At 46.5% G+C, this 20,770-nt stretch overlaps 1 protein-coding gene across 1 annotated transcript; it reads right to left on the bottom strand.

Annotated features, from left to right (window-relative positions):
- Positions 1-17,445: 17,445 nt before the first annotated feature.
- LOC100086511 (E3 ubiquitin-protein ligase TRIM58-like) lies at positions 17,446-20,478 on the bottom strand. Its single transcript, XM_039911067.1, has 6 exons — positions 20,422-20,478; positions 19,449-19,679; positions 18,385-18,407; positions 18,198-18,298; positions 17,879-17,919; positions 17,446-17,724 (listed from the first exon to the last, which is right to left on the bottom strand). The coding sequence occupies exons 1-6, from the start codon at positions 20,476-20,478 to the stop codon at positions 17,446-17,448; spliced, it is 732 nt and encodes a 243-aa protein (XP_039767001.1).
- Positions 20,479-20,770: the final 292 nt, after the last annotated feature.

Here is a 20,770-nt window from a genome sequence, read left to right as displayed (position 1 = left end):
CAAATACTTCTTCCAATTGGTCTGACTCCATCATGAGGAAACTTCTCTACATCCTTGACCTGTTTCTGACTCAGTCACTTGACTTCACCATTATTGAAACCTGGGTCTCCCCAGAGGACACAGTCTTCCCTGCTGCTCTCTCCAGAGGGGACCTCATCTTCTCCCACTCTCCCAAACTCACTGGGGAAGGAGAGGTGTTGCCCTCCTTCTCATGCCTAAAAGCCACTTTGGCACCAATCCACCTCCCCTTCCTTTGAAGCTCATATCATCTACCTCTACTACCTCTACCACCTACTCCAGATTCTAGTAACTGTCAACCACTGCCTCTCAGGACTCACCTCCTACTTATTTAATCATTTTGATACCTTTCTCACATTCATTCTCTCTTTCTTCATGCCCACATTGATCCTTGGGGACTTCAATAACCACAAAGATGTTCCTGATGACCCTTCTGCTGATTGCCTTCTATCACTCCTCAACTCTGCTGACCCCCTCCAGTACACCACCTTGCCCACTCACCAACTTGGACACATCCGCAATCTCATCATCTCTAACTTCTGCACAATCTCTACCTCACCAACTCTAAAATTCATCTCTCTGATCACAAGGTCCTCACATGCCTCCTCTCTCATACAACTCCTCCCCATAGGTCTGTACTGTTCCAGAAGCAGCATGGCTTGGTGGAAAGGGCACAGGATTGGGAGTCTGAGGTTGTGGCCTCTAATCTCGTATCCACCACTTGTCAACTGTGTGACTTTGGGTAAGTCACCTAACTTCTCTGTGTCTCAGTTACATCATCTGTAAAATGGGGATTAAGACTGTGAGCCTCACATGGGACAAACTATCTTTATATCTATCCCAGTGCTTAGAACAGTGCTTGGCACATAGTAAGTGCTTAACACATACCATCATTATTATTACTATTCCCCCACGGAGACCTCCGATCTTTTGAACCCATTCAATTTTCTTAACTCATCATGCCCCATTTAGCCTCCATACCCAAGCTACCCTCCCTTGATGACCAAAGAGATGCTCTCAAGACCATCTTCTCTACTAAACTCAATTCACTGTTCCCCTATCCCTTCGTTAATCTCATACCCTGGATTACCTTCACAGTCTGGCTCCTCCGCTCTTGTGCATGAACCACAGAGCACGCTGTTGGAGATCTAAATATCAGGCTGATTTCGTCCACTTCATGTTTAACCTTACATGTTTTAACTCTATCCTGTCCTCTGATTGGAAAAAAATATTTCTCCACCTTTTTTGACACGCCTGCTAATCGCCCTTAACAGTTGTTCCAGTCATATAACTCCCTCCTCAGGATCCCTGTTCCCCTGCCTCTTCCATCCCTTCCCCAATGACCTGGTCAAATACTTTATTAAGAAAATTGACACTATGAGGAGTGATCATCCCTGCCTCTCCTCAGTGCCTCCCTCTTCTGGCCCCCTCTACAACTCTCCCATCCTTCCCAGCAGGATCTCTAGACGAGGTCTCCTGCCTCCTCTCAAAATCCACCCCCTCCACCTGCCCATCTGACTCCATTCATTTGCATCTTACCAAAACACTTGCCCCCTCCCTTCCTCCATCCCTAAAAGCCATCTTCAAATGTTTACTCTCCAATGGCTTTTTCCTCGCTTCTTTCAAATAAATCCATGTCTCCCCATTCTAAAAAAAAAAAAACAACCAAAAACCCTCCATTGAACCCACGGCTCCCTCCACTTATCACCCTCTCTCCCTCCTACCATTTCTCTCCAAACTTCTTGAGCGAGTCATATGCACCCACTGTCTCAAATTTCTCTCCTTCAAGTCTCTCCTTGATCTACTCCAACCTGGCTTCTGTCTCCTTCACCTCACAGAAACTGCCCTCTCAAAGGTCACCAATGATCTCCTGTTTGCCAAATCCAGTGGTGTCTACTCCATCCTCATCTTCCTCAACCTCTCAGCTGCCTTCGACATTGTTGACCACCCCCTTCTCCTGGAAATGTTATCTAACCTTGGCTTCACTGACTCTGCCCTCTCCCTGTTCTCCTCATCTCTCTGGCCATTCATTCTCAGTCTCCCTCACAGCCTCCTCCTTTGCCTCCCACCTTCTATTGTGGGGGTCCCTCAAGGTTCAGTTCTGGGTCCCCTTCCATTCTCCATCTACATGCACTCCCTTGGAGAACTCATTCGCTCCCATAGCTTCAACTACCACCTCTTTGCAATGATGCAAAAATCTACATCTCTAGCCCTGATCTATCCCTCTCTCTGCAGTCTCACATTTCATCCTGCCCTTCAAGACATCTCTACTTGGATGCCCCCCCCCCCAATCACCTCAAGCTTAACATGTCCAAAACAAAACTCCTTATCTTTCCACCCAAACCCTGCTCTCCCCGACCTTCTTATCACTGTAGCAGTGTGGCTTAGTGGAAAAAGCATGGGCTTGGGAGTCAGAGGTGGTGGCTTCTAATCCCACCTCTGCCACTTCTCTGCTGTGTGACCTTAGGCGAGTCACTGAACCTCTCTGTGTCTCAGTTACCACACCTGCTAAATGGAGATTATGACTGTGAGACTCACATGGGACAACCTGACTATCTTGTATCTACCCCAGCATTTAGAACAATTCTTGTCACATTCTTTGTCAATTCTTGTCACTTAATACCAAAATTATTATTATTAGGTTGCACCACCATCTTTTCTGTCTCACAAACCCATAACTTTGGCAATACCCTTGATTCCTCTCTCTCATTCAACACACATGTTCAATCCATCACTAAGTCCTGTAGGTCCCACCTGCTCAACTTTGTTAAAATCTGTCCTTTCCTCTCCAATCAAACTGCTACCATGTTAATACAGTTACTCATCCCTTCCCACCTGGATTATTACATCAGCCTCTTTGCTCACCTCCCAGCCTCCTGCCTATCTCCACTTCAGTCCATACTTCAGTCTGCTGCCCAGATCAGTTTTCTACGAACACTTTCAGGACAGGTTTCCTGATTCCTCAAGAAAGGCCAGTGGTTGTCCAACTGCCTCCACATGAAACATAAACTCCTCACTTTGGCATTAAAGCACTCAGTCACCTTGCCCCCTTCTACCTCACCTCACTACTCTCCTACAACAACCCAGCTTACACACTTTGTTCCTCTAATGCTTAACCTTCTCATTATGCCTCAATCTCGCCCATCTCACCTCTGACCCCTTGCCTACATCCTGCCTCTGGCCTGGAACACCCTCCTTCTTCAAATTCTACTGACAATTACTCTCCCCCTTTTCAAAGCTTTGTTGCAGACAGATTTCCTACAAGAGGTCTTCCCTAAGTCCCCCTTTCCTCTTCTCCCACCCTCTTCTGCATATCTCTGACTTGCTCCTTTTTTTTATCCCCTCTCCCAGCACCACAGCACCTATGCCCATATCTGTAATTTATTCACTTATATTACTGTACTTCTCCCCTCCTCTAGAGCTCGTTTGTGGGCAGGGAATGTTTCTTTTAGTGTTGTAATGTACTCTCTCCAGCACTTAGTACAGTGCTCTGCACACAGTGAGTGCTCAATAAATACAACTGAATGAAAAGATACAAAGACCAAAAAATAGATCTAGGAGCCTAGAATCCCGAGTCCTGGTACCCAGACTCCAGTGACAAAGATGGTCAACTTTTTGCCTCTGGAGGCAAAAAGCACCACAAGCACAACTGCACCCATGAACAAAAAGGCCCCTGTCTGGCTCTGAGGAACACATTTTTATCTCACTTGACTCATGTTAGTACCGCTCAGAGGGTAAACTGATCTTAATCACTTCCTTTTCCACCCACATTTCTAGTGTACAGATTTAGTATGAGCTGACATGATAAATACACTTGGCATGATCATTCAAATTAGTTTCTCTCCATGTAAAAATCACCATCTTTGCCACCGTGCACATTTGAATGTTATAGCAAGGGCACAGATCAGGTAAGAGGTGGTCACCTCCGCCTACATCCTGGCAGGGTGCCTAGTCAATTTATAATTGGTGCCAGTAAGTCTGACTCAATACTGTCTCAAGCATCCCCACACCATCACTGGATTCCCACACCCCTTCTCCAGCTCAGAATGGCCAGAGCTCCTTCTCTGTGCTCTTTACTTCTGCATCCACAAAGGTAGCTCCTCATTTCCTTTTCTGGTAATAATAGTAATAATAGTATTTATGAAGTGATTACTAGCCAAGCACTGTTCTAAGCACTGGGGTAAATACAAGGTAATCAGGTTGTCCCACGTCGGGCTCACAACCTTAATCCCCATTTTACAGATGATGTAGCCGAGGCACAGAGAAGTTAAGTGACTTGCCCAAGGTCACACAGCAGACAAATGGTGGAGCCTGTTTAGAACACATGACCTCCTGACTCCCAGGCCCGGGGTCTATCCACTAGACCATCTCCACTCGGTCTTGCTACTTTGGTGGGAGGAGTAGAGGAAGGCACCACCATCTTTCCTGTCTCACAAGCCTGTAACCTTGGCCTTGTCTCCTCTCTCTTATTCAACCCACATACTCAATCCATCACTAAATCCTGTTGGTCCCACCTTCACAGATTGCTAAAATCCACTCTTTCCTCTCCAAGATGCTACCACATTAATATAATCATTTATCCTATCCCACCTTGATTACAGCATCAGCCTCCTTGCTTACTTCCCAGATTCCTGTCTCTCCCCACTCTAGTCCATGTTTCACTCTGCTACCCAGATCATTTTTCTACAGAATATTCAGCACACATTTCCAAACACCTCAAGACACTCTAGTGGTGTCCATCTACCTCTGCATCAAACAAAAACTCCTCACCATTGGCTTTAAAGCACTAAATCGCCTTGCCATCTCCTACTTCACCTTGATACTCTCCTACCTAGACCACACATTTCACTCCTCTAATGCTAACTATCACAGTGTCTCTATCTTTCCGCCAACCGGTGGTCCTCATCCTGCCTCTGGCCTGGACTACCCTCCCTCCTCAAATCCTACAGACAAGTACTATCCCATCCTTCAAAGCCCATTGAAGGCACATCTTCTTCAAGAGACCTTCCCTGACTCAGCCCCACTTTCCTCTTCTCCCACTCCCTTCTTCATCTCCTTGACTTTCTCCTTGTTCATCACCTCTCCTAGTCTCACAACGTTTATGTACATGTCTGTAATTTATTTATTCATAGTAATATCTGTCTCCCCCGTTTTGACTGTAAGTTTGTTGTAGGCAGAGAATGTGTCTGTTTACTGTTGCATTGTACATTCCCAATTTCCCAAGTGCTTAGTACAGTGCTCTGCAAACAGTAAACACTCAATAAATAAGATTTATTGAATGAACGAATGAATCACTCTTGGCCCCTCCTCCAAAGTTCCTGTTGCTCTTCATCTTGTGCTCTTATCTGCACGGGTCAGATGGTCCAGAGTTGAGAGGGTCAGGGAAAATGCCTAAAATTCAAAGGTGTTGGGAAAACATTGGGTGCTAGGGCTCAATCCCAAGCTGTGATTTGATGGGTTTGGAGGTGTCCTGCAGTGACAGCAGCTCGAGGAGATGCCAAGGACTGCATTTCAGGCCAGGAGTTGGGGGATGCACTGTGACCTGCAGCATCGGGGTGTGTGTGGAAAGGGGCAGCAGTCCTGAGTTATTAGAGCTGGTCTGGCAGTGAAGCCGAGCCCTGGGACTGATAGGGGTTGCGAGACTATTTGCATGGGTACATTGAGTAAATTGGCATTAGAGGAGTGAAATGTACAAGTTTGGTTGTAGGAAAATAAGCACAGTAAGGTAAGAGCTCAGCTCAGACCCCTGTTTCAGATCAACCAGGCTGGGGACCAGAGGTTGGTGATGAGGATGCTGAGGGAGAGGAGTTATAGTTGGGATGAATGCTTAGGGTTGAAGATGGTTTGGGCGAGGGGTTACAACTAAGGACCGGTGGTTGGTGACGAGGGTACTGAGGAAGAGTTTTTACAGCTAGGGTGAATGCTTGGGATTAGGTGGGGCTAAGGATAATTCATTCATTCAGTCGAATTTATTGAGCACTTACTGTGTGCAGAGCACTGTACTAAGCATTTGAAAAGTAAAATTCAGCAAAGGGAGAAAATCCCTGCCCACAACTGGCTCACAGTCTAGAAAGGGAGAGACGGACATCAAAGACTGAGCTCTTATCTTCCCTCCCAAGCCCTATCCTCTTCCTGACTTCTCTGTCACTGTGGATAATACGACCATCCTTTCCGTCTCTCAAACCAGCAACCTTGGCATCATCCTTGGCTCAGCTCTCTCATTCACCCCACACATCCAATCTGTCACCAATGCCTGCCGGTCTCACCTTTACAATATTGCCAAGATCTGCCCTTTCCTCTCCATCCAAACGGCTATCTTACTTTCGTACAAGCTCTCATAATATTCCGACTGGATTATTGTGTCAGCATTCTCTCTGATCTCCCTTCCTCCTGTCTCTCCCCGCTCCAGTCTATTCTTCATTCCGCTGCCCTGATCATCTTCCTGCAGAAACTCTCTGGGCATGTCACTCGCCTCCTTAAAATCCTCCAGTGGTTGCCTATCAACCTCCACACGAAACAAAAACTTCTTACTCTGGGCTTCAAGGCTCTCCATCACCTTGCCCCCTCCTACCTCTCCTCCCTTCTCTCTTTCTACTGCCCACCCCACACGCTCTGCTCCTGTGCCGCTCACCTCCTCACCGTCCCCCGTTCACGCCTATCCCACCGTTGACCTCTGGCCCATGTTCTACTGCTGTCTTGGAATGCCTTCCCTCCTCACCTCCGCCAAACTCACTCTCTTCCCCTCTTCAAAGCCCTACTGAGAGCTCACCTCCTCCAAGAGGCCTTCTCAGACTGAGCTTCCCCTTTTCCCTCTGCTCCCTCTGCTCTCTGTCTGCTCCCCTTTCACCTCCCCTCAGCAAAGCCCCCTTCCCCCCCTTTCCCTCTGCTTCTCCCCCCATCCCTTCCCCTCTCCTCAACACTGTGCTCATTTGTATATATTTTTATTACTCTATTTATTTTGTTAATGAGGTGTACATCCCCTTGATTCTATTTATCGTGATTAAATTGTCTTGTTTTTTGTCCGTCTGTCTCCCCCGATTAGACTGTAAGCCCATCAATGGGCAGGGATTGTCTCTATCTGTTGCTGAATTGTACATTCCAAGCACTTAGTACAGGCTCTGCACATAGTAAGCGCTCAATAAATACTACTGAATGAATGAAACGAGGAAGAGAGGTTACAGCTGGGAAACTGTGGTTGAAGCTAAAGATAATTAGGGAGACAGGTTACACCTACATTCATCCTAACCCAGCTAGATTACTGCAAAGAGCCTTCTTGCTCACCTCCCAATCTTCTGTCTCTCCCCATACTTCAGTCTGCTGCCCCCATCATCTTTCTTCGAAATGTTTAAGGCCATGTCACCTCCCTATTCAAAAATCTCTAGTCCATACTTCACTCTGCTGCCCCCATCATCTTTCTTCAAAAAGTTTAAGGCCATGTCACCTCCCTATTCAAAAATCTCCTGTGGTTGCTCATCCACCTCCATGTCATGCAAAAACTCCTTATCGTTGGTTTTAAAGCAATCCATCATTTTGCCCCCTCCTATCTGACCTCATCTCTCTCCTACAAGCCACCCTGCATTATTTCGCTCCTCTGCTGCTAACCTTCCCATTTTGCCTTGATCTCACCTGGTTCACCGCTGATCCCTGGCCCACGTCCTGCCTCTGGCTGGAATGCCATCCCTCCTGAAATCCAACAGACAGTTTCTCTACCCTCTTTCAAAGTCTTATTGAAGGCACATCTCCTCCAAGAGGGCTTCCCAGACTAAGCCCCACTTTTCCTCATCTCCCATTCCTTTCTGTGTTGCCCTAATTTGCTCCCTTTGCTCTTCCCCTCTCCCAGCCCCGCAACTACTTATGTATTTATCTGTAATTTTTATTTACTTGTATTGATGTCTGTCTCCCCAGCTCTAGACTGTGATCTTATTGTGAGCACGGAATGTTACTGTCTATTGTACATAGCACTTAGTACAGTGCTCTGCACACAGTAAGCGCTTAATAAATATGATTGAATTGAATGAATGACAGATGTGTGGGGCCTAAAATCCTGAGGGAGAGGAGTTAAAACGGGGTTGGTTAGTTGGGGATGAGGACGATGAAGGAGAGATGATACAGCTGTGGATTTGTGATTGGGGAAGAGAATGCAAAGAGAGCAAGGTTACAGCTGGGGTCCTGTTGGTGGGATGAAGGATGTTGAGGGAGAGGAGCTACAGCTGGGGATCTATGGTTGGTGCCAAGGAAAATGAGAAAGAAGGGATTCATTCAGTCAATCGTATTTATTGAGTGCTTACTGTGTGCAAAGCACTGTACTAAGCGCTTGGAAAGTACAATTCGATAAGAGATAGAGACAATCCCTACCCAACAATGAACTCACAGTCTAGAAGGGGGAGATACACACACAAAAGAACAAGTAGACAGGCATCACTACCACCAAAATAGATGAATAGAACCATAGATAAATGCACCTCATTAATAAAATAAGTAAAGCAATAAATGAATACAAATATGTACAAGTGCTGTGGGGGGGGGGAAGGGGGTGGAGCAGAGGGAGGGAGTAGGGGCAATGGAGAGGGGAGGAGGAGCAGAGGGAAAGGGAAGGCTCATTCTGGGACAGCCTCTTGGAGGAGGTGAGCTCTCAGTAGGGCTTTTAAGAGGGGAAGAGAGGTTGGTGGATGTAAGGAGCGAGGGCATTCCAGGTTAGAGGTAAAGACGTGGGTTGGGGGTCAACGGCGGGACAGGCAGGAAAGAGTAACAGTGAGGAGGTTAGAGGCAGAAGGGAGGAGTGTGCGGGCTGGGCTGTAGGAGGAGAGAAGGGAGGGGAGGTTGGAGCGGACAAGGTGATGGAGAGCTTTGAAGTCAATGGTGAGGAGTTTTTCCTTCATACGAAGGTTGATTTGGCAACCGCTGGAGGTTTCTGAGGAGGGGAGTGACATGCCTAGAGCGTTTCTGCAGAAAAATAATCCAGGCAGCCAAGTGAAGTATAGACTGAAGCAGGGAGAGACAGGAGGATGGGATATAAGAAAGGAGGTTGATGCAGTAGTCCAGTCGGGATATTGTACCAGCAAGGTAGCAATTTGGATGGAGAGAAAAGGGTGGATCTTGGCGATGTTGTGAAGGTGAGACCGGCAGGTTTTGGTGACAGATTGGATGTGTGGGGTGAATAAGAGAGCAGAGTCAAGGATGACACCGAGGTTGCAGGCTTGTGAGATGGTAGTGCCATCCACAGTGATGGAAAAGTCAGGGAGAGGACAGAGTTTGGGAGGGAAGATAAGGAACTCAGTCTTGGACATGTTGAGTTTTAGGTGGTGGGCAGATATCCAGGTGGAGATGCCCTGAAGGCAGGAGATAGAAGCCTGGAGGGAGGGAGAGAGAACAAAGGAGGAGATATAGATTTGCATGTCATCTGCTTAGAGATGATAGTTGAAGCTGTGGGTGCAAATGGGTTCACCAAGGAAGTGAGTATAGGTGGAGAACAGAAGGGGACTCTTGAGGAACCCCTACAGTTAGTGGATGGGAGGGGGAGGAGGAGCCCGGTAAGGGGACCAAGAATGAATGGCCAAAGAGGTAAGAGGAGAACCAGGAGAGGGAGGAGTCCATCAAGCCAAGGTTGAATAATGTGTTGAGGAGGAGGAGATGGTCCACAGTGTCAAAGGCAGTTGAGAGGTCGAGGAGGATTAGGATAAAGTAGGAGCCATTGGATTTGGCAAGAAAGAGGTCATGGGTGACCTTTGAGAGGGCAGTTTCGGTGGAGTGGAGGAGACAGAAGCCAGATTGGAGGGGATCCAGGAGAGAGTTGGAGTTGAGGACCTCGAAGCAATGAGTGTAGACTACTCACTCTAGGAGTTTGGAAAGAAAGGGTAGGAGGGAGATGGGACAATAATTGGATAGGGAAGTGGATCAAGAGAGGGTTTTTTTAGGATGGGGGAGACGTGGGCTTGTTTGGAGGCAGAGGGGAAGAAGTCATTGGAGAGTGAGCAGTTGCAGATGGTAGTTACGGAGGGGAGGAGGGAGGGGGTTAGAAGTTTTATAAAATGAGTGGGAATGGGGTCCACAGCACAGGTGGAAGGAGTAACACTTGCGAGGAGGGAGGAGATCTCCTCTGAAGATACTGCTGGGAAGGATGGGAAAGTAGAGGAGAGGGTTGTGGGGGCAGTGGGTGGATACGGGGGAGCGATGATACATCTGAGGACTGGTGTTTGGGGCTGAGTATAACGAGGGAGGGCCTTTACACTGGGAATGGGTTGGTGGGGTCTAAGATGAGGAGAGGGTAGTGTTGTAATTTGGGACCAGGATGGGGGGTGGGAGGTAGATCCGAAGTTGCTGAGAGATAGGTTTTACAGCTGGAGACCCATGTTTGGGCCCGAGGATGCTGATCGAAAGGGGTTAAAGCTGGGGGCCGGTGGGTGGTGCAGAGCATGAAGTGAGAGAGGGGTTTCTGTGGGGGACTAGCGGGTGTGGCTGAGAAATAAAGGAAGAGGAATTAAAGCTGTGGACTGTTAGTTGGGGCCTAGGATGCTGAGAGAAAGTTTTGCTGCGGGATGTAGGTAGGGATCAGAAGGTGGGGCTGAGGATAATCACGAGAAAGTTTATAGCTAATGACCAGTTGTTAGGATTGAGGATAAGGGAGAGGCGTTGCACCTGCGGACTGGTAGTGGGGGCCGAGAATGCCAAGGCTGATTGGTTACAGTGAGGATAATGAGGGAGTAGGGTTGCTGCTGAGAACCAGTGATTGGGGATGAGGATGCTGAGGGACATTGTTTACAGCTGAGGATTAGTCACTCAAACAGTCAATTGTATTTATTGAGTGCTTACTGTGTTCAGAGCACTGTATTAAGCGCTTGGGAGAGTTCAATATAATAATAAATATAACATTCCCTGCCCACGACGAGTTTACAGTCTAGAGGGGAAGACAGACATTAATATAAATAAATAAAATTACACATATGTACATAGGTGTTGTGGGGCTGGGAGGGGGGATTAATAGGGGAACACAGAGTGGGCAGGGAATGTGTCTGTTCATTGTTATATTGTACCCTCCTAAGCGCTTAATATAGTGCTCTGTGCTCAATACCTATGAATGAATAAATAAAAGGAAGTGGGAAGGAGGACTTACTCGGGGAAGGCCTATTGGAGGAGCTGTGCCTTCAGTAAGTCTTTGAAGGCAGGGAGAGTAGTTTTCTGTCACATACGTGAAGGGAGGGTGTTTCAGGCCAGAGACAGGATGTGCACAAGAGGTCGACGTGAAGCTAGAGGAGATCAAGATATAGTGAGATTAACATTAGAGGAGAGAATGTGAGCTCTGAGTTGTAATAGGAGAGTAGCGAGGAGACGTAGGAGGGGGCAGGTGATTGAGTGTTTTAAAGCACAAGGTAAGGAGTTTCTGTTTGTTATGTAGATAGAGGAGCAACTACTGGAGGTCCTTGAAGAGTGGGGAAACTTGTCCTGAACATTTCTGTAGAAAAACAATGGCAGTATGAAGTATGGACTGGAGTAAGGTGAGACAAGAGGCAGGGATGTCTGTAGGAGGCTGCTAAGCAATCCAAGTGGGAGAGGTTAAGTGATTTGATGGCCTAGTGATAAAAGCACAGGATCTGGGAGTCAGAGGTCATGGGTTCTAATCCAGTCTCTGCCACTTGTCTGCTGTCTGACCTTGGCAAGTCACTTCATTTCTCTGTGCCTCAGTTCCCTCATCTGAAAAACGGGGATTGAGACAGTGAACCCCTCGTGGGACAACCTCATTACCTCGTATCCACCCCAGTGCTTAGGACAGTGCTGGCACATAGTAAGTGCTTAACAAATACCAGAATTATTAGAGAAGCAGCATAGATTAGTGAAAAGAGCATGGGTTTGGGAGTCAGAGAAGGTGGGTTCTAATCCCAGCTCTGCCACTAGTCTGCTATATGACCTTGGGCAAGCCACTTCATTTATCTGTGCCTCAGTCACCTCAATGTGGATTAAGACTGTGAACCTCATTTGGGACAAACTAATTACCTTTCAGCTACCCCAGTGCTTAGAACAGGCCTGGCACATAGTAAGTGCTTAACAAATACCATTATTATTATTATAATTATTAACGAGGCACCAGTTTGGATGGAGAGGAAAGAGTGGATTTTAGCGGTGTTGTGAAGGTCAAACCAACAAGATTTAGTGACGGACTGAATATGTACGTTGAATGAGAGGAGACAAGGATAACGACAAGGTTATGGGCTTGTGAGATAGAAAGGATGGTGGCGCCATCTACAGTGATGAGAAAGTCAGGGTAGGATAGGATTTGGGCGGGAAGATAAGAAGTTCTGTTTTAGGCATGTTACGTTTGTAGTGAGGGAGGATAGCTAAGTAGAGCATGTGGCAGCATGAAGCGTGTAGCGACCAGAAACAGCGTGACTTAATGGAAAAGAGTACGGGCTTGGGAGCCAGAGGTTGTGGGTTCTAATCCTGACTTTTCCACTTGTCTCCTGTGTGACCTTGGGCAAGCCACCTAACTTTCTGGGCCTCAGTTATGTCATCTGAAAATGGGGATTAAGACTGTGAGCCCCACGTGGGACAACCTGGTTACCTTGTATATACCCCAGTGTTTAGAACAGTGCTTGGCACATAGTAAGCACTTGCCAATACCATAATTATGATTATTATTATTATTAGAGATATCTTGAAGACAGGAGGAAATGCTAGATGGCAGAGAGGGAGAGAAATCTGGGCTGGAGATGTAGATTTGGGTATCACACACATAGAGGTGGTAGTTGAGGCCATGTAGCCATGAAGGCATGATCAATGGGTGGGGCCTAAGATAATGAGGGAGAGGTGAGGATCATTGGGCAAGGCCGAGGGTAATGAAGGAAAGGGATGCATCTGGGAACCATTGGGTGAGGCAGAGGACAGTGAGGGAAAGGGATTACAGCTGGAAACAGGTGGATAGAGCCGAAGATAATGAGGGAGTGTTATAGCTATGGTTCCAGTTGATGATGCTTAGAGAGGGGGTTACAGCTGGGGATTGAAGGGTGGATCTAAGGAAGCTGAGTGAGAGGGGCTAAACCTGGGAATCGGTGGTTGGGGCTGAGGAAAATAACAGAGAGGGGTTACAACTGGGGACCGGTGGGTGGGGATGAGGATAACGAGGGAGAGGAAAAACAGCTGAGGATCTGTGGGTGGGCTCGAGGATAATGAAGGAGATGGGTTGTAGTCGGTTTGCTTGAATGGAATGGAGGATAATGAGAGAGAGAGGTTAAAGCTCAGGAACGGTGGCTGTGGTCAAGCATGCTGAGAAAAGCATTGCAGCTGTGAACCAGTGGTTGGGGCAAAGGATGCAGAGCAGGGATACATCAGCGGTTGTGGCTGAGCATATTGAGGAGAGTGGTTACACTGGGGATTGTTGGTTGGGATGGAGGATAATGAGGAGGTGGAGTTATAACTTGGGACCTGTGTTTGGGGTCGAAGATTCTGAGAGGTATTACAGTCGTGGAACGGTGATTGGGTCCGAGGGCGGGGAGGGAGAGGGGTTACAGCTGCTGACTAGTGGGTGGGGAAAAGATAATGAGAGAGGGGATAGCACTGGGGACCAGTGGATGAGGCTAAGGATGAGAAGCAGTGTAGTTTAGTGGAAAGAGTCCGGGCTTGGGAGTCAGAGGTCGTGGGTTCTAATCCCACATCCACCACATCTCAACTGTGTGACTTTGGGCAAGTCACTTAACTTCTCTGGGCCTCAGTTACCTCATCTATAAAATGGGGATTAAGACTGTGAGCCCCAAGAGGGACAACCTGTTCACCTTCTACCCCCCCTCCCCAGTGCTTAGAACAGTACTTTGTACATAGTAAGTGCTTAACAAATGCCATCATTATTATAATGAGTATGCGGGGCTGCAGCTGAGGACCAATCGTTGGGGATGAGGATCCTGAGGAAGAGAAGTTACAGCTGGGTTCGATACATGGGGTCGAAGATGCTGTGGGAGATAGATTACAGCTGGGGACCTGTGGAAGGGCCCGAGGATAATGAGGGAGAGGTATTATTGCTGGGAACCTCTGTCTGGGTCAGAAGATATGGAGGATGAGGGGTTACAGCTGAGGACCAGTGGCTGGAGGGAACAATGCCGAGAGAGAGGGTATATACCTGGGGACTGGTGTTTAGGGCTGAGGATAATGATGGAGAGGGCTCACACTGGGGATTGTTAGGTGGGTTCGAGGACAATGAGGGGGTGGGGTTGTATCTCGGGACTGGAGGTTGCTGAGAGAGGTGTTATAGCTGGGAATAGGTAGGTTTAAACAAGGAATATAGGGTGAGGCGTTATAGTTGTGGACCGGTTGTTGGTGCTCAAGATAGGAAAAATAGGGAGTTGTTATATTCCTCACCAATATAGGGAGAGGAAGAGGTATTTTGCCAGGGGACAAGTAGTTGGGTCTGAGGACAATGAAGGAGAGAGGGTCTACAGCTGATGATACGTGGTTGAGCCCAAGGATAATGAGGTAGAGGCATTATGCTGGGGGACTAGCAGTTAGGGCTGGGGATTCATTCATTCATTCATTCATTCAATAGTATTTATTGAGCGCCTACTATGTGCAGAGCACTGTACTAAGCGCTTGGAATGTGCAACTCTGTAATGGATAGAGACAGTCCCTGCCCTTTGATGTGCTTACAGTCTAATTGGGGGAGACAGACAGACAAGAACAAGGACAATAGAAATAAATAGAATCAAGGGGATGAACGCTAAGGGAGGGGAGTTATGTCTGGGATAGATTCTTGGGGACGAAGATGCTGAGGGAGATGAATCACAACTGGGGATCGGTAGGTGGGACTAAGGATAATGAGGGAGAGGGCCTACAGCTGGGGACCTGTGGATGGGGCAGAGGATAATGAGGGAGATGGGTTACACATGGGAACTGGTCTGTGGGAGCGAGAATGCCGAGGGAGAGAGGTTACATCTGGGGCCCGGTGGGTGGGGCCGAGGATAATGAAGGACTGGGGCTGCACCTGGGGACAATAATGAGTTGAGGATTATATCCAGGGACCAGCAGGTGTTTACTGAGAAAAATGAGGGACAGGCATGTCAATTCTGGACCTGTGATTGGTGCTGAGGATAATGAGAGAAAACTGGTGGGTGGGGCCGAGGATAAGCAGAATGTTATAGTGGATAGAGCACAAGACTGGGAGTCAGAAGATCATGGGCTCATTCATTTATTTATTGAGTGCTTACTATATGCAAAGCAGACACATTTCCTGTCCACAATAGGGGTAGGAGAGTAATGAGGTGAGATAGGAGGGGGTCAAGGTGATTAAATGCTTTTTAAAGCTCAGGTGAGGAGTTTCTGTTTGATGCAAAAGTGGATGGACAACCACTGGGTTTTCTTGATAGACATGTCCTGAACATTTTTATAGAAAAATGATAAGGGCCGCAGAGTGATAAGTGGGGACAGACAAGAGCCTGGGCAGTCTGCAAGCAGACTGATGCAGAAATCCAGGAGAGATGGAATGAATGATTGTATTAACGTGGTAGCAATTTGGATAGGGAGAAATGGGTGGATTTTAGTGAAGTTTGTGAAGATGGAACCGCCAAGATTTAGTGATGACTTGAATATGAGTTAAATGAGAGAGGAGTCAAGGATAATACCAAGGTTACATGCTTGGGAGACAGGAAGGATGACAATGCCATCAACAGTGATGGGAAAGTGAGTAGGAGGACAGAGTTTAGGTGGGAAAAAAATAAGTTCAGTTTCAGCCATATTAAGTTTGAGGTGACAGGACAGAGTAGATGTCTTGAAGGAAGGAGGAAATGCGAGACAGCAGAGAGGGAGCGAGATCAGTGCTGGAGATGTAGATTTGGGTGTCATCAGTGTAGAGGTGGTAATTGAAGTCGTGTGAGCGAATGAGTTCTCCAAGAGAGAGGGTGTAGATGGAAAATAGAAGGGAACCCAGAACTCGAGGGACTCCCAGAGTTAAGAAAAGGGTGGCAGAGGAGAAGCCCGTGAAAGAGACTGATAATGACGGTTCTAATCCAGGCTCCATTACTTGCCTGCTCTGTGATCTTGGGCAAATCACTTCACTTTTCGGTGCCTCAGTTACTTCATCTGTAAAATGGGGATTGAGACTGTGAGCTTGTCATCCATCACCCGGGGACAGGTTTGTTCGGGAATCAGCACGGTAAAAGAGACAGAGACCAGGAATGGAAAGGCTGAGTTTTACACAAAATTTATTCCACGAGGTGAACTGAATTATTTGATTATTTTGGATGCAGTGAATTGAGTTATTTTTATTTTGAATGCGATGAACTGAACCTCCCTTTTGGGAGGAATATGACTATTTAATTATATGAAAGCTTCCCTTTTGGGAGGAATGTGAATATGTTACTCGCAGGTGGCAAAAACACCCAGATCCCCCCCATTTATGGTTTGTTCGCACGTGATGAGGTGGCTAGCTCCTAGGCCATTCCAGCTTTTGGCCTCAGTTTATCCAATCTCCAACCCTCCCCGCTCCTCCATACCTAATTTGATTGGCACAGTGTGAGGGACACCTTCTCTCTTCCCGATTGGGACTGTCAGTCTAGCACTTTGGTTGTGGGAAAGGGTATCCCACCTGCACTGCCAAGTTCCACTTTGCTGATTCGGTCAATCACAAGGTACCACTTGACCTTGAGATGATGGGTACAAACCAAATACAGGGCACCAACTCTCCACAGCTGCCTTTTCCACACTCCATCTTAGGCTGTCTCTTCACCTTAAGATCCCCAAAGGGCCAAACATCTCATTTGACTATTCACTGGAAATTATCCCTAAAAGTCCAGTGCCTTGTTATGGATTAGCACCCAAACTGTTATGGATCTTAGGAGAAATATATCAACCCAAAAAGAAGACTATATTTCCAATACAATCTTCACCTCACTATTGTCATCATTTTGAAGGCAATGAGGCCATAGCCCTAAATATGGATTCAAACTAAAATTTAATGAATATATGAAATCTTGACCTAACAGTTTCAAGGACATGATCCTCTCTCAAAACTCCACAGCCTGAATAGTTTGGTTCAGCGTCAGCCTTCTAATATGAGGGTCCAAAGTTTTAGTCCATGCTCAGGCAAGAAGTATTTTTTGCTGCTGCATAGGACTATCTCCCCTCCCAAATCCTCCAAAATGTATTTAAACTAGTAGTAGTATTATAAACTACTCTCTACTGCAGGAAAGGATTGATTCATTTGCATCCCGAACACAGATTTGGGACAATTGCCTTGAAGAATGGTAATTTCTATTCTATTCATTTCCCCGTGTGGGGTTCCCAGAAAATAGTATTTTCTTGTATTGTATTGAGTTTCTAATATTATAAAAGTATTTATAGCAGGACTGACCTATATATATGACACATACACATGGATGTTAACTAGGGATTGCCTCAGGAAATCCTAATCCCTAATCCCTGGGAAAAGAGTAAGAGGACCTACCCCATTTTCCACTATCTGGACACACTGAGAAATATGGGACAAAGTGAACCAGAGAAATTGGAGCCCTGATAACTATATATGTGAATTCTGTTGGTCAGATTATAAAATGACACTGTTCTCACCTCATAGTTCACATAGACTCCCACCATTTTCGGGGAACCCCTCACAGGGAAACAAATCTTTCCAGCATAGAAATTGTCATTCTTCATGGCTATTGTCCAAAATCCGTGTTTGGGCCGCAAATCCTTTCCTGTGTGTTGCTTCTTTGCAGACTCCAAGGATTCACTCATCTGTGTGTTCTACCGTTACTTCCCAGTAGTGCCTTCTGGAGTTGAACCGCTGGGAGCCCAGCACAAAGGGAATGAGACTGAATTGTTCAGGATTATTAAGGAGATTTTGCTGATCGGGAATTTACTTAAGACTCTGCCACTCATTGAACAGAACCAGGCTGGGATTTGCTGCGTCTTCATCCAACCTCATCGGAGCTAAATAGAGAAAAAGACCTCGAGTTAAGGATGGGAGGCTGAGTTGGAATTAGCCCATCTTGGGTTCACAGGAAACTTCAATTTCAGAGGAATTCAAGAGAACATAAACAAACAGGTTTAATGCATTCCTCCCTTTCTGTCTCTCTATTCTGCACTCACCCAAGATATAGAGATAGTTTACACAAAGCAGTGCAAGTTGAGGAGCCCCTTCCCATCAAGGTAGAATTGCTTCTGAATGCCAGTACTTAAGCCACACCATCCAGCCAGTTCCCTCTTACCTTGGAATTTGCACAGCATCTCCCTCATTCCAAACACGTGGCACACACTCCTCAGTTCCACAGACACGTCCCAGGACACCTGCAGCTCTGCAGCTTCACACCTGAGAATAAAGGCATTACATCTCTTTGCTGATCAAGAAAGACTTCATCTGCCCCACCCTTCTGGAGATCCAAAACAGACACATACCTACTCAATAAGGTTTCAACATCCTGCAGAGGAAGAAATGAGAAAAAAAGAGTAAATATTGTGTCTCTGCCCAGTTACGTGTTCAGTTTTACCCTCCAACCCCTAAATACAAATGTGAATTTTTTTGAAATTCCTGAAATTCTGAAAATCTATTGAGGTTCTACTGAGGATCAGGACTCCAACTTCAGCCACCTAGCTCATATTCCTTTCTTCAGCCTGTTCTCACCCTGCAAATATGTGCAGCAATTTCTGACAAAAATTCAGAGAAACTTCTACAGATCAAGGGGAGACAAAAACAAAACCTAATACACAAAAAAATAAACAAAAAAGAAAGCCAAAACAGCCAAACTTTCTAATTCGAAGAGAAGCAGTTGTATATTCTGTGACTACATCTATAGATGTCTACTTTATGTACCCAAAGACAGTGAACAACATATGGGCAGAGACTATATTTTTAAAGAAATATGGAATAGGGATAAGCACTTGCAAAGCTTTTAAATGTTTACTGGTGACATTGATGGGCTAGCACAGCCCATCCTTATTGAGCTCAATACAGTCAATCACTGGTATTTATTAAATGGTTACTGTGTGCAGAGTACTTGAGATAGTGCAGTAACAGGTGGTAGACAGCACATAGGCAGAAGGCAGATAAATTTGGGACTTCCTGCAGGCTAGTGGCCATGTCTGAAGGGTTGTTCTTAGGCCTGTCTCCAGCTCCCTGAGCAGTTCATTGCACCTAGTGTCATAAATTCAAATCCCAGCTCTGCCACTTGTCAGCTGTGTGACTGGGCAAGTCACTTAACTTCTCTGTGCCTCAGTTACCTCATCTGTAAAAAGGGGATTAACTGGGAGCCTCACATGGGACAACCTGATTACCCTGTATCTACCCCAGCGCTTAGAACAGTGCTCGGTACATAGTAAGCACTTAACAAATACCAACATTATTATAAATAGTAATAGTGATTGTGACAGCAGGAAATATTGCAATCCCCAAAATAATCAGAGCTGTCCATCCCCCTCCCTCTTCTCCAAGGTTCCTCGAGCTTACTTTCCCCCCGTTTCACCTGCAGCAACTCCAGTGCCAGTTTCTCACACTTCTCCTCCAGGCGCCCGATCAACTCCTTCAGGATGGTGCCCTGCTGAGAAACTTGGCTCTTCATTTCCTCCAATTTCCGAAGCACCTTCTCTTCTTCCAATGCCAGGTTATGGAGTTGCTGGGCCTCCTCTTCAGCCTGGAATTCCCGCATCTTTTCAAATTTGGACAAGATGGTCTGTCTCCTCTGCTGCACTTTCTCCTATGGAAACATATGATGGTCTATGAGGAACTTGAACCCAGCCATCCCCATCAATAGATGTGAAAGCTTTTACAATGGACAAACCACTGTTGGTATGCTGATTTTTGAAGAGCAAAGGAGATACTTTATAATAATAATGTTGTTATTGGTTAAACTCTTACAATTTGCCAAACACTTTACTACACGTTGCTGTGGGTACCAGTTAATCAGGTCAGAGAGCCCCTGACTCACATGTCTCTCACAGTCAAAGGAGGAGGGAGAAGAGGTACCTAGTCTCCATTTCACAGATGAGGAAATAGGCACAGAGAAATTAAGTAATTTTGTCTAAGGTCACTCAACAAGCAAGTCTTTGGATCCATGGGTGGGGAATGTTGTCAGGTGACTCAGTGGAAAGAGCATGGGCTTGGGAGTCAGAGAACAGGTGTTCTAATCCTGGCTCTGCCACTTATCAGCTGTGTGACTTTGGGAAACTCACTTAACTTCTCTGTGCCTCAGTTACCTCATCTGTAAAATGGGGATTAAGACTGTGAGCCCCACATGGGACAACCTAATTACCTTGTATCTGCCCAGCGCTTAGAACAGTGGTTGGCATGTAGTAAGCACTTAACAAATACCAAAATTATTATTATCATTAAAGGAAGCTCATGATCTGTACCTCCAAGATAGTTCATGACATTGGCTCACACACCCCTTTCCCATCCTCGACAGATCAAACCCCTTGGGGGCAGCGGACATCACTAACCTTCAACAGCTCAGTTTGAATCTTCTCCAAGGCCATCAACTTATGAACTTTTTGCATGCCTTCCCATCATTTCTCCACAGCGTCTTGAAGCTTCACCTGCAAGATAAAAATTTAGGTCAAATATATTTTGTTCGGGGAGACAGCGGGGGCCCAGGGAGGAGATGAACCAGGGCTTAGGTTCTGTTGGGCTATGCATCCACAGGGATCCCCGATCCAGGATCCTCCACTCCTCACCTTATATTCCTCAGCAGCTTCCTGCACCGGGCTAATGTTGTGCATGTTGTGTTCTGGCTGACTGAGACAGGCTACGCACAGGGGCGTCTCATCATATTGGCAGAAAAGTTTCAGC

The sequence above is a fragment of the Ornithorhynchus anatinus genome, unplaced genomic scaffold (genome assembly GCF_004115215.2).
Source record: "Ornithorhynchus anatinus isolate Pmale09 unplaced genomic scaffold, mOrnAna1.pri.v4 scaffold_80_arrow_ctg1, whole genome shotgun sequence".
NCBI classification, from domain to species: domain Eukaryota; kingdom Metazoa; phylum Chordata; class Mammalia; order Monotremata; family Ornithorhynchidae; genus Ornithorhynchus; species Ornithorhynchus anatinus.
The sequence above is the reverse complement of the archived record's forward strand: the minus strand, read 5'-3'. Positions and strand labels throughout refer to the sequence as shown.